This window comes from Trichinella spiralis (genome assembly GCF_000181795.1).
Source record: "Trichinella spiralis strain ISS 195 chromosome Unknown Scfld4, whole genome shotgun sequence".
NCBI classification, from domain to species: domain Eukaryota; kingdom Metazoa; phylum Nematoda; class Enoplea; order Trichinellida; family Trichinellidae; genus Trichinella; species Trichinella spiralis.
The window spans coordinates 2,179,666-2,193,089 of record NW_003526943.1 but is presented as its reverse complement, the minus strand read 5'-3'; the positions used below and the strand labels follow the sequence as shown (position 1 = coordinate 2,193,089).

At 35.2% G+C, this 13,424-nt stretch overlaps 2 protein-coding genes across 2 annotated transcripts; one reads left to right on the top strand and one right to left on the bottom strand.

Moving 5' to 3' along the window:
• Window positions 1-232: 232 nt before the first annotated feature.
• On the bottom strand, window positions 233-7,119 carry Tsp_00564 (arginyl-tRNA synthetase, cytoplasmic). Its single transcript, XM_003376305.1, has 19 exons — window positions 7,090-7,119; window positions 6,276-6,479; window positions 6,095-6,205; window positions 5,859-6,034; window positions 5,579-5,762; window positions 5,382-5,511; window positions 4,989-5,167; window positions 4,820-4,929; window positions 4,634-4,739; window positions 4,461-4,574; window positions 4,345-4,403; window positions 4,031-4,278; window positions 3,924-3,979; window positions 2,633-3,157; window positions 2,074-2,296; window positions 1,648-1,796; window positions 1,015-1,422; window positions 616-764; window positions 233-323 (listed from the first exon to the last, which is right to left on the bottom strand). The coding sequence occupies exons 1-19, from the start codon at window positions 7,117-7,119 to the stop codon at window positions 233-235; spliced, it is 3,252 nt and encodes a 1,083-aa protein (XP_003376353.1).
• Window positions 7,120-7,745: 626 nt separating this feature from the next.
• Tsp_00565 (conserved hypothetical protein) lies at window positions 7,746-12,764 on the top strand. The gene is made up of 12 exons (XM_003376304.1): window positions 7,746-8,489; window positions 8,569-8,733; window positions 9,096-9,182; window positions 9,242-9,409; window positions 9,491-9,570; window positions 9,623-9,770; window positions 9,859-10,338; window positions 10,422-10,989; window positions 11,047-11,225; window positions 11,449-11,508; window positions 12,257-12,501; window positions 12,596-12,764. Exons 1-12 carry the CDS (start codon window positions 7,746-7,748, stop codon window positions 12,762-12,764), a joined length of 3,093 nt encoding a protein of 1,030 aa, XP_003376352.1.
• The last annotated feature ends 660 nt before the right edge of the window (window positions 12,765-13,424 follow it).

Genomic DNA, 13,424 nt, shown 5'->3' with positions numbered 1-13,424 from the left:
CACAACAATACTGGACCAATGATCGCGCCTTGCAAGCCCAACCAATAAACGCCTCCACAAACTGATAACGCCGTCAAAAATGGATGACTTTCGCTGAAAAATGAAATTAATTAATTAATTAATTAATCGATTAATTATTTCCATCTCTTGCTTCAATTCAGTGTAAAGGGCGGCGTCGACGAACATCGACGGCGCGAAGCTGCAAATCAAGAAAAGCACGGCCAGCGTGCTTTCACCATTCGCCAACCACAGCTCCAAGCAACCTGGAAAGCAAGCAATCGACGGCGGAACGACCGGAACTGCAGCAAGCAACGATGCGATCACTGAAATGTAGAAAAATAATATAATAAATATCCTGGCTATAATCACATTTGAATTTCTACACTACCTACCTGATGGTAATACGGTCATACTCAAACCAAAAAGTGAATACATCAGCCACGTGTATAGACCATAAAATGTGGACATTTTGAAAGAAATTACAAATACACTTCTACAATTAAATTAAAAAAAATAAATGTTGTTTTCTAATTTTTATCAATTTATCATCATCATTCAGATGAAATGATAAATATAGCTTTAATTCTATAATGTTCACCACCCCCCCCCATCTACCTGACGGAACGTTGGAAAGCTACAAAGAAAACGCTTTCTCCTCCTTTTGGAGTAGACAAAAATGGTACAAAACCAGCAAGCATTTCCACCGGCTTCCAAACATCTCTGCTGCATTCAAGCAAATAAAAAAGTGTCGTCAAGAACATAATCTGAACAAAAATTAAGAATACAATTCGACAATTCATAATGACAACATAATAACGAGACGTACAAACTGTAAAAGCATGTTGAACAAGCTGAAACCAAAGGTGAAAATTTCTCCAAGCAACGGTACAGCCAAAGTTATTACAGCATTCAAATTGAGCAATAAAAAATTCCATGCCACTTCCAAAATCTGTCACAAATTGCACACATTGTGTCAATTTTGAAATGACATTGCAATCAATTTAATCAACTGACCGAAGAAACGATGGCAAAATTAGCTCGCAAATAATGAATCAATCCGCTGCTGAGCGCGCCAAAATTGTCCGTATGGAGATGCACCCAAACCGTCGTCAGGGTCGACTGGTCGCCAAGATTGGATCGGTTGGTCGATTTCCACATGTCGTATATATTGTCCAATATAAGCAAGAGTTGATTTTCGAGCATTTGTGCTTTTTCACAATTGTCGTCGTCATTCTGCAGCAAGCTTCTCGCCTTACTGCCCAACCATGATCGAGCTTTCAAATAGCCGTCTTCAATGAACGCTTGACGGTCGTGTGAAGATAATGCATTTTCAACGAATACTGGCAAATGATTTCCACTGGTCCAAGTGCGATTGAGAAGATCAAATGACAGCATGGCCAAACTGGCACTTTCATCACCAATCTGAAAAAATGAACATTAATTAATTAATTAATTAAAAGTAATAAAACAAAAAATAAATTGTTTTCACTTGAACAATAAAAAAGAACAAAAGTAGAATAAGCGCAGCCATCATGACCACCATAACAGTTACAGTTGATAAAATGCTCGAACAGCTGCGCAACTTGGAAAGATACTAAATAAATAAATAAATAAATAATATTTTAAAAAAGAGCTATGAAAACTTACATTTGGGCTACCAAAAAAACAAAGATTAAAAAAGTCTCGCATCTGATGTGGAAACCAAATGTGCAACACTGGACTGAAATTATCGTGAAATTTCCAATAAATATGCAATATAAAATCCACCAAAGTCTTCCAACCGTCAAAATACTGACCTGAAAAACAAATACACATAAAATTATTCATTTTTTAATAATAAATAGTTTTCTTTCGTTTTACAAATTTTTCTCATCGACGCAAGCGTGAGCAACACTCCCACCAAAGCGAACATGTAATTGTGCTTAAGAATAAATAACAATAAAGCGGCGCCGATGATTCGTTCCAAATAATCAAAATGTGACATTTCAAAATCTTTTTCTGTTTGAGGTTCTTGAAAAAAAATCATAATTAATAATTAATAATAACAAATACAAAGCTGAACGAATAATATACTTTCAGTATCTTTGAACACATCCAACGCCACGCAAACTATAAAAGTAACAAATGCCAACGCACCCAACACGCGATACTTTCCAAAAATGTTTGAACCAATGCAAATGACCAAATACCACACCGGCACAGACAAAGCACGAATAAAATATTTGTTCGGCTCTTTTTTCTTCATATCCACCACAACACATATAACAATAAAATACACCAGCGACAAGGTGATATACTATAAGAAAAAAGATGAATGTAGTAAATAAATATTTTTGTTGTTTTTTTACAATTATCCTTAAACACACTCTACCTGATTCTAAAACCATATAAACAATACTTCTATTAATATTATCATTAAATTACACTACACGTATGTACCAAATATACTTTTTTATTTATTATCAACACTGCCTATTAAATGAATTAACAATTGTTTCTTTAACAGTGAAAACATTTGCATGAGAACATTAAAAATGAAATGCAATATGCATTTGAAATATTTTTTGGTAAAACTAACCCAATTACCGTGAAATAGAATATGTTCACTTAAAGAAGACAACAGTATACTTACAAACCAGTTAAAGCCGAACAACAACAAGCCGTCCAGAAAGTTCCACAGACGTCTGAAAAGTGGCAACAACGGTCCATTTCTGGATACACTCCACAACAAGACATAAATAACGACCGACAAGATGTTCGATTTGCGCGCCACACGAGCCACCAGACTGCTAATGCTGAACTCCGCAAGTCGCCAAGGAAGCACCAACAAGCCAACCGCAAATGGTGTCTGAGTGTTATGGATTTCGTCCAACCAACATTCCAACGCGTTGGCAAGGGACTTTTTCAAAGGAAACAATACGGTGCCGAAAAGCACCGCCCAAAGGATCGGCTGCGCAAACGAAGCCAGCAAGCAGCATACCGAACCCAACAGCGAAAACACAACTACCAAAAAGGTGAACAAAGCTACGGTGTAAAAGGCGGTCTTGAACGGCGTCATATCCTCGGCCGGGATCCATTCGCTCAGGTGACGGTCCAATTCGGAACCAACGTTCCGTTTACCAGCGGTTTGCATTTTTCCGTTCGAAAACCACAACAGCTAAAAGTAGACAATCTGCAAATGCACACAACGTGAATAATTTGCACAACAACAACTGATCGACGCAATGTTGTTGCACAAGGCTAACTTTGATTTCAAATAAAAGTCTCAACATAGCTATTTTGCAACTTTACTTGAAAACTCATCAATTAACTGCCAATTCATTCATTTTCATTTTCTCAAAAATATAAATAAATAAGCATACTATTTATTCGATAATTTGCAATTTGTGTCAAATTTCCACAAATAAATTATAAACTTTAAACTGCATTCAAACGACAATAATTACGATTTGCACATTTACCTCCACAAAACAATTGCAATGCAATTTCAATGCAGCAAAAAACTCTTTTCAAGTTTACTGTAAAAAAAAGAGTCAAACGTACAATTCTTTGCAAAACATTTTCCACAAAAAACAACTGACAAAATTTTGTTCATATCTTATTTGCATTAAGAAATCACATTCTACTAACCCATTTTTATAAATTGAATAATTTTTTTCTTCAAATTCAAATATTATTAATCATCGAATAATTTTTGCCCGATTTGAAATGATTTTTTAATACTATGCAATTTCGTTTTACATAATTTACCATTTTTACATTATTGCATTTAATTTTTTAAATTTAAATTTCTTATTTCAGTTTTTTCATGTCAGAAAACTTTTTCCTCATTTTTACACCGCAAACAATGTGCAAGCGTTGCAGAGGCGTCACATTCTTTCTGCAGGTGCTATTCCTAAAATGTGAAAACTCGTCCCAATCACATCAGCGGTCACTTCGCATAATATCAGACGATTGTAGTTGATTTTCACCAAAGCACCTGAAATTCAGCATCAATTAACATCAATATATTGCCATTTCAACAACAGACCTGTAGCAGGGTCTTTTTCAATACAGTAACATTCGTCGTAAAATTCGGTAAATACAGTAGCAAGGTTGTATATGTAGTCACAGATAAGATTGGGGAGAAAGTTCTCCACCACGTGAGACATAATGTCAGGAAATTTGATGATCATCTTCATCAATTTCAACTCTTTAGGATGATCAAAAGAAATCTCTCCGCAATGTATTTTCTCTTGCAAATTTTCTCTCGAAACATTCGCATTCCTTGAAATTGATCTGCAACAAAAATTTCTAGTTCAATTCTACAGTTCGTCCAATAAGTCTTCTGCAAGTAGTTCATACCTCATCCTTGAATAAGCATACAACAGATAAACCGCCGTGTTGCCCTTATCTTCTAGCATCTTCAAACAAGCAATTGACATTTTACAAAATTATTACAACAATAAACGTTCAATTACTTTGTCGAAACTGAAAACATAATCATTTTTACGATTGTGAGACAAATCTGCATACTTGATGCAACCATAAGCGACGGATCGTTGCGCAATATCCAATTCTTTTGGAGAAAGAACCTCAACCGAAAATATTAGCAACAAAACAAACAACACATATCAATATACAATATACATACCTGATCACGTTGTTTTTCCTTCAACGTCGCTGCTGACCTTCGCATACCTTCTTCAAGCAAATCACTCAATTTGACAGTTTCACCAGATCGAGTACGAAATTTTCTTCTAAACATAAATTTTTAATATTTAAAATAATTAACACAAACAAAAAATAAAGAACAATCCAATTTGCAAAAATAGATTACTTGTCTTCGCCTAGAACAAGACCAAAAGCGATGTGCTGAACTCTATGTGAATTTTCATTCCACCAGCCCAGCTGTTTGCCAACAGTAAATATCTGCTGAAAATGCAATCCCTAAAAATAAACAGAGATTAAATTTTAATTTATTGTGCATTTTTGCACATTCAATTTACTTGACCAGCATCGACGACATAGAGAACCCAGTCAGCTTTTTCCTCGAAAAGACGATGCTTAAGAGCAGCAAGATCCGAAGTATCGTATGTATAGCCACCGTCTGATTTGACAATTGTCAACGGTGTTGAACAACCTTCGGGAAAAACAATTTTTCGACCTTCATCTATTTCCAGTAAACCTTAACAACGCGACAATAAAGGCAGAAAATTAAAATCAATTGTAAAATTTCGTGCCTTTTTCATCAAGTTCTGAAACAACGCTTTCCATTCTATCTTGATAAAACGATTCACCTCTTTCAACCAATTTCACGTCCAACTTGTCATAAATTCGCTGAAAATCTGAAATTAAAAATAAAATTAATAATGATAATGACAATAATCTTCGACAATTACCATGTCTAGATAGTTGACAAATAAGTGTCCAAGCTTTGATTTGCTCAGGCTCGTGAGCTTGCAATTTCACAACCTCCTTCAATGCTCGACTTTTAAATTCTTCATCAGCATCAAATCGAACTTTCGATTCCTAATATTTTATTAACAACTTAATGTAAAACAGTAAACCAAAATAAAAAACAAAATATCAAATAAACCTTGTAAAAAGATTGCAAATCCGCCAAATGCGGAGGTTCGTTCTGATAATTTGGAAAGCGATCCTTCAAGTGAGCAATCAGCATACCAAACTGTGTGCCCCAATCGCCGACGTGATTCAACCTCAACACATCAAAACCGCAAAATTCCAATAATCGACAAATGCAATCACCAATTATTGTAGATCTTCAAAAAAATTAACAATTATTAAAACAACATCACAATAAAAAGCAGCATCCTGCAAAATTGGCAGTTTTTCTTCACCAATTCAAATCAGATCACCTCAAATGTCCAACGTGCATCTCTTTAGCAATGTTTGGTGAAGAAAAATCAACAACAACACGTTTAGCTGGCAGAACAGGAGGCTTCACACCGTTGACAAAGATATCAAAAATGCGCTGATGCACTGCGTTGAAATTCAAAAATATATTAAGAAAACCCGGACCAGCAATCTCAATCTGAAATTCAAACAAGCAAATTCATTGAATATAGAAATTGTATTATTTGCTTGCGTCTACTTTCTCAATCAACGATTTCTCCTTTTCCAATTGAACAGTTGTCATCAATACATTTACAATTTCTTCGGCCACTTTCCTCGGTGAAATTTTTGTTGAATGGCTGTTGGAAAGCTGCATACAATAATAGTTTAGTTGTTTCACTTTAGCCGTACTAAAAAAATATATTAAAATGTCTGCTTACAAATTTTGCTATTGCCATGCAGCTGTTGAATTGGTAATCGCCATGCTTTTCAGATGAAGTTTCCGTTATGATAATCGGACACTCTGTCGCATTGGGAAAAGCATCATTCACTGCTTTGGCAAAAATCAACTTTAACGATTGCAGTACACTGCTGTCAGAATTTGCCTCTTTTTCACATTTGTTAGAAGTCAATTCCGACAATGCCTACATAATATTTCAATTTTAAAATTATCCATTCAAACTTGCTTGTATTTACGGTTTTCAACAAGTCGATGCGATAGCGAAGTCGTTGATTTGTTTGAATCATACTGCACAACTCTGGATCTTCTTCGTAGCTTTCTAAATTTGACTGAAGGCGTTTCAAATTTTCACCTTCTGCCAAAAGTAAAGACGCATCATTTTCCTACAGTGAAAATTCCACTTTCAACACGTTGAACAAATACAAATATGAAATGTTGATTTAAAAAAATCTTTAATAATAATAATAATAATAATAATATTTATATAATAATATTTATATTATTATTATTATTATTGTCTTCATGATCAAAACACTGCATTAATAAAACATGCTACAACTGTTTTTTAAGAAATAATTTACATTAATTCCTGAAAATCATTTATTGTAGAAAATTATTGTAAATCACCTATGCTACGTGTTTCAAATATATTGGTAAATGTCTAGTAATGAAAAAAGAAAAATGAATTTATTTGTTCATTTTTTTCAGAAAAAACTGATCTGTAATAAATGTTCTCTTATTTAAGATAAAAGATAAAAATAACATTGACAAAAATTATGAACTGTGCAGCTTACCAGTTTCTGTAATAACGCTTCGTCTGCCATCTCTTGTTGTTTTCGTATTCTAAAGTTCAATAGCAATTATAAAACAATCTGCAACGCAATCATAAAGAGCAACCATAAACAAGTTTATCTTCTAATCATGCTTAATTGCTTGTTACAACTTATACAGCACTTCATAAGTAGTCGTATACATATATAATACAAAACAGTACTTCAAAAAAATTCAGTCGAGCAAAGCATTCAGAACTGCGATAAATCGAAAGCTTACGATAAATATGCATATTTAAATTCTTTCATTCAACAGTACAGAAAAAACTGCGCCAGCCTTAGCTAGGGAAAAAAATGAATAATGTAGTAAAACAAGAGCTGTAATGTCGCATTTAATCACAACAAAAGTCATATTGTAAACATAAAAACTTTGATATTTCAATTGGAACACTTCAACGCAAAAACTGAAAAAGCACTATTTGCCACTAGAGCAAAACAAAAACATACTACCTGGTAAGTTTACTGTAATTTTTTTACTTGATAGTATTTTTAAATTACGGTAATGTATGCTTTATTTGACAGTGTTGCAGATTGTTTGTATCACATGTGGCAGTTTTATCCCAGCAGAAAACAGCTAATAGGTTAACGTACTATCCAAAAGGCAGATTTATGGTTGAATTATGCACTGGCTGAAGAGCAAAATAAGCATGGCTGTTTCTTCAAAGTCTGTCTCAGCAATGGATTATTCAACTGATGCAGCTGCACGTTTTGATGTTTTCCAGTCGCATTGGAATCAGGTTCACAATGCATTGCTGTCATCGTATCCAGACGAAGAGCACCAGACAATTGTATTTCGTCACCTTGAATATATTGTCACTTTGTTGGTGAACGAGGCCAACGAATACGAGGAATTGACAATCGGACCAATTATGGAATATGCGTTCAACGAGTGCATATTTCATTTGGTTGTTTGCTGGGCAACAAGCTGCAAAGGAATTTTGAAGGTTTCCGCATTGGGGCAGATATTCAAATTGTACGAGATGATCATTAGCCAAACAACCCCGTGTGTGATTGTGCATAAGCCGATGCTTTTGCCGTTGCTTTCCGTTTTGGAAGAACTGGACGGAAATGAAGATTGCCTTTTGAATGATGTCAAAGAACCGCTTGTTTTTTTGCTTCACCAGATTTGTACGAAAATTGCTGAAAAAGAAGAGTCGACGATGATGGAATTCTTTTTCAGCAACGATCCAAGCGGAAGCGGTGCCCCGGCGAAATTTCTCATTTTCACCCTTTTGGTGCCATTTCTGTATTACGGAGGCCACATTGAACAACTCGTCAGGGATGCACTTTTGCTCGTTCTGTCTGTTTCTTGCCATCTTGATCAAGCGGCCGAATTCATGGCCACGGAGACCAATTTTTGTCCTGTAATGTCCATTTGAATATGCGACTGCAATTCATTGAGCTTATGCTTTTATTCATAAAAAACATTTTCTTACTATTCAGGTTCTGGCATCCGGATTAGCGGCCGTATATTCTTCACTTCCGAGACGTCTGCATTATGCGAATCAGTACGAAGACTGGTGCCGAGTGACCAACGTTGATTTGATGCATTCGCCTGAACTGATGTCATTTCGCAATGCGCTTGAATTTGTCAATGCGGTCGTTCAAGTGAGCAAATGTTGCCATTGCATTTATTTAAAAATTTAACGTATAATTCGTTTTGGTTTTTTAATACACTATGATTAATTGAATCTTTTTTGTAATCTGTTTGAAGAGATTTATTGATAATGAATAATTGCTTTTGTGCAATGAAAAAGCAGACCAGAAAAGTTTTACATTTTTAATTCTTCAGTTTTGATTGTTATTTGCTTGGTATTCTGATTTTAAACTGTTTTGGCATTCTTTTATACTTTATTTTAATGAACATTATTGCTTGTAAAGTTTCTGCATAGCAGTTAAGTGGTATTGTTTTTCTATAACTAATCTTAATCAAATGACAGTGAAATGTAAGTGAAAAATTTCAAATTTAGGCTTCTCATGCTCGCGTTGTATCAGCACTTGTTACGTATATTTATAACGGGTTTCTGCTTTCAGTGTTGAAACCAGCATTGTTGGAAGTAATTTTACTCGTCAGTGATGGTCGTTTTCAATTGCTAATTTAAATATCCAATTTCAGAGCAACGTGGACGATTTGGAAGCTGTTGTGGCTTATACGGAATTGATATTTCGTTCCATGGCCGAGCAGCCACTTCGCAATGCTCTCATTCGATTTCTGTTGCTCAAAAGTGTCGACAGTGTGTCAATATTGGAACTGCTGGTTCAGAAAATGGAAAATCATGCAAAGGTGAACATTTGAAATTTGAATTATTAACGATTGAGGAGAAATATTATTTTCCTTCTTCTTTCATCTTCTTCTGTGTTGTAGTTGATTCGGGTATGCTTGGCCTTTTTTGAAACAGTGTTGGAATTGAATTCTGAAAAGCTGATGTTCCAGTTGATTTTCAAGTAAATTTGTTCAATTTACAACCAGAAATAACACTTGAATATTGTTTTGTAGATATTTGATTCCCTGCGATCATATTTTGGCCGATCAAACGCAGCATTTGAGAAACAACCACATGTTGAAGTGCAGTTTTGATGTTTTTCTCAACTATGTGCCATTCAGAGATTGCCAAGTGAACATCCCGGACGGAAATTGGAGTATGGTTTGTTATTTCAATTATAAAATTTATTTTGTTGAACTGTTTAGCTTTTTTTTCTTTTTTCTCAGATGAAATTATTTCAAGTTAATAGATTTTGCATTACCTCTTAGACAATAGTAACAGTACTACTGAAGAGACTTTTATGGAAGAAGAAGAAACATCACCAGGTTGTTGTTTTACCGAATTGAAATACGGCTTGATGGACTATATGCGCAGTGCCAGAATTCGAGTAGGAAGATGCCGTTTGTCTTGTAAAAGCTGGAAATACAAGTACGATGGTACGGAATGCTCAAAAGAGGCGACAACGCATAGTGACCAACGGCAGCAGTGGTCAGCAGATGAATGTTTGCCAACGGCATGTTTGGAATCCGCTCGAAGTACAGGAAATGCAAGCAGTCTTCGGTCGGATTGCCAAGCCGAGCTTTTGAGTCGAAACTGCGCTTACAGACGTTCCAGGTCGAAAGCTTATTTAACTAAGAAAAAGCCTGCCAGTCCGTCAACACCGGAAAAGCGTCGTCACGCGCTCAGCGCTTTAGATTTAGCCGTCAGTGGTGCGCACACTGATTTGGAGGTAGCAAAGGCGATGTTGATTGAGATTTTATTTTTCAATATGTTTTTGTTTTTTTCAATAAATGAATAATAATTTGATTTTAGGAATTTTCAGATGTTTTGGAATTGGAGAACAATTTTCATTCAAGAAAATTAGTCTCGTTCGAATCGGAGACATTTTTGAATTTGTATCAGTCGAGTACTGTACCGTCGTCGTTTCTCCAGCTCACTTACGTTGACGGACAGTTGTCGAGCAGAAGTGGCGTCGAAGAGGATGTTGGGGCGGTGGCTCGCACATTTCCGACTGACTCTGAAGTGAAATCTTCGCTTGGAAACACGGTCGACTGGTCACTGGCCACCGATTTGGAAAAATTCCAAAATCTGCTACGAGAGGTCGAATTTCAACAACAGCCGATCAACGATATCCACGACGCGGTCAACTACGTCGGTTACATGTACGACAAGCTTCTTTTGCCTTGGGCGTCGTCCAGTTCGTCAACATCTGGCCAGCAGAAGCAGCAGAAACCGCGTGTGGAGGTGGGCCAACTGACCAAACGAAGCGAAGTTGAAGACCAAAATAGCAGCAGTTGGGCATTTCTACTCACCGATTCTGCGATTGAAGTGGATTTGACCGAAGCGACGATGCTTGGAAATTCGGAAAAGCCCACTTTGGGTACAATTATTATTTAATTTGCTACTTGTTTGTTGATTTACAGATTTGCATTTGCAGGACCGTTTCTTGAATTGCTTTTCAATCGCTTACGATCAATGCTTGACAACAGTTTATTTGAAAATCTTCTGCTTACTGGCGTTTTGTCACGTTTGGCATGCTATCCGCAGCCTTTGATCACTTCGTTGCTGCTTTCAACGTGGTCAATGTTCCAACCATCGACACGTTCGCTCAGTCAGGTTAGAATTTTTTTATAAGAAAAACAAAATTTTAATATTATTCAATTTTTATTTCACTTTTCCCATTTCCCAGTAATAATATATAGCTTCTTCTTATATAATACTAATCTAATGTGTGACAAATAATTTCTTAAATTTGAAATATCTTCTTAACCATTCCTATTCTGGTTTCCAAATCTGCAACCGACGAAGCAGTCATTAAATGCTTTAGAAGCAGTTTTAGCTGCTGCGTAGTCGTTGCTGTTCCAGGCTTCTTCGTACGCCTGCCATTGTGCTTTGCACGGTCCTTTTACACATCTTTGACCTGCTTCATTGTTCACCTTAAAAATTGTATATCACATTAAAATTATTATCCACTTGTAAAATAACAACATATTTACAAGCATGTCGAGTGGGGTTTCGGCGAACCTTAAAAGGAATGAAAATTTCTATAGCAGATTAATAATAATCAGTATTTGAAAAAGAATAAATCTTACACGCAAAGTGCGACCAAAAAAATACCAAGTAGAAATTTCATTTTTGAATTCTTATCCAGTATGCTCATGCTTGTTGGAGAAATTTGTATCTTCTTATATAGGGAACGTTTTGTTTGCTTTCAGCATTTGAACTTTTATTTTCCTGTGAGTTGATCTCAATGAGTTTGCATTTGCAAATTGAACCGAATACAATTCAGATGAACACGCACAATACACTCGCTGCACATGCACAATAAAAGCTTGTTCTTTAAATGAATTGAATGATAAATGTTATTTCATTGGTTAAAAAAATTCTATAGTTCCAGTTTGTTAATTATATATGCACAGTATTGTGCAGATTAACGTGCAGTTACAATTGCATGTGCTTTGTTCAATTTCGATATTCTTTTTTCACTGTTTTATATTATAATAACATGGATACAATTCTCTTTTGTAAAATTATCACAAATTTATTATGCATTTAGATATGTTTTCATGATTGAATGAACAAAATAAGATCATTGTATCATTGTGTTGTATTTATATATGTATGTTTAATTATTATATTTTCTTCAGATTCTTTCAGAATTGTCGACTGATTTGCAAGCTCGACTCGGTTCAGTCGAGCATCTGGCTACTCGTTTACAATACGCCCGTGATATGCTTTCTGCACGACAGAATCGTGATTCCGCATCGTCGCCGTCCGACGACATTGCCGAATCATCCTCTGCTAGCCATCAACGCCACGTTAATCCGGTTGCAACGGCATCAAATTTCAAAGAAATAACGCTTTCTTGGCGACGGCGTAATCGTGCAAAATAGTAAATTATGCAAAATAGCTTGCTTCTTTATCGTTTTTTCCCATTATATATATATATAACAAACTGTTTTTTCGTTTGCTTTTTTTTTGATTAGCAACAGGTTAAGAAAAGCAGAGAAAGAATCATTAGCGCATGTTGGCTTCGGTGAAGCAATGGAACCGTTACTGTACTCAGCCGTTGTGTTCGAAGAATTTTGCAAGGAAGTGGCCACGCTGGCGTTGGAACAAGATGTCTGTGGAAATTTACCGGAAACGTTTTGTTGAAAATTTACTTTTTCACTTCCTCCAGAGTTCACCATTTCGGATGACTGTAATTTAATGGAATTCATTCAAAGTGCAACAACTTTTGAATTTTTATTTTTATTTGAAACAACAAGCAGAGGCAGTTTTAAGAAAACAACAAGCTAAATTACAACGAGGAAGAGGTTGCTGATATATATATATATATATATATATATATATATATATATATATATATATATATATATATATATATATATCTAGCAGGGAAAAGCGAAAAACGCGTTGCACTTGTCGCCTCAGCATAGCACTGCTGAAATGTAACTTGTAACTTTGACATTTGAAAATATTACAAAAATGCGAAATAATTTACCATTACGAACATATAAATCATATTAGCAAATACATTCACATTAAAATTGGTTAACAAAAATGCATAAACTGTTCAGATTTCTAAAATATAGATTTGTTGATAATTATATATAACATTTTACTTGTGTCTTATCTTAAACCTTTTTCATAACCATTACCTCCTTTAATTAAATATTGACGACGCAAAGAGCTGTATATAGAGACATGATGTGCGTGTTTATTTTATTAAAACGTATTTGAACAGTAAAAATGATTTCAGGATAATTAATTCCATTCCATAATTAAGATACTAAACTATACTTTGTTTGAAAA

Bases quoted from the DNA above. Each gene is read 5' to 3' on its own strand.
- Tsp_00564 (XM_003376305.1), bottom strand. From the start codon at position 7,119: ATGGCAGACGAAGCGTTATTACAGAAACTG. The intron at 6,480-7,089 runs GTAAGCTGCACA...AATATTATGTAG, and splicing joins AAGCGTTATTACAGAAACTG to GCATTGTCGGAATTGACTTC. The intron at 4,279-4,344 runs GTATGAACTACT...TTTTTGTTGCAG, and splicing joins TATGCTTATTCAAGGATGAG to ATCAATTTCAAGGAATGCGA.
- Tsp_00565 (XM_003376304.1), top strand. From the start codon at position 7,746: ATGCACTGGCTGAAGAGCAAAATAAGCATGGCTGTTTCTTCAAAGTCT. The intron at 9,771-9,858 runs GTTTGTTATTTC...TCAAGTTAATAG, and splicing joins CGGACGGAAATTGGAGTATG to ATTTTGCATTACCTCTTAGA. The intron at 12,502-12,595 runs GTAAATTATGCA...TTTTTTGATTAG, and splicing joins CGGCGTAATCGTGCAAAATA to CAACAGGTTAAGAAAAGCAG.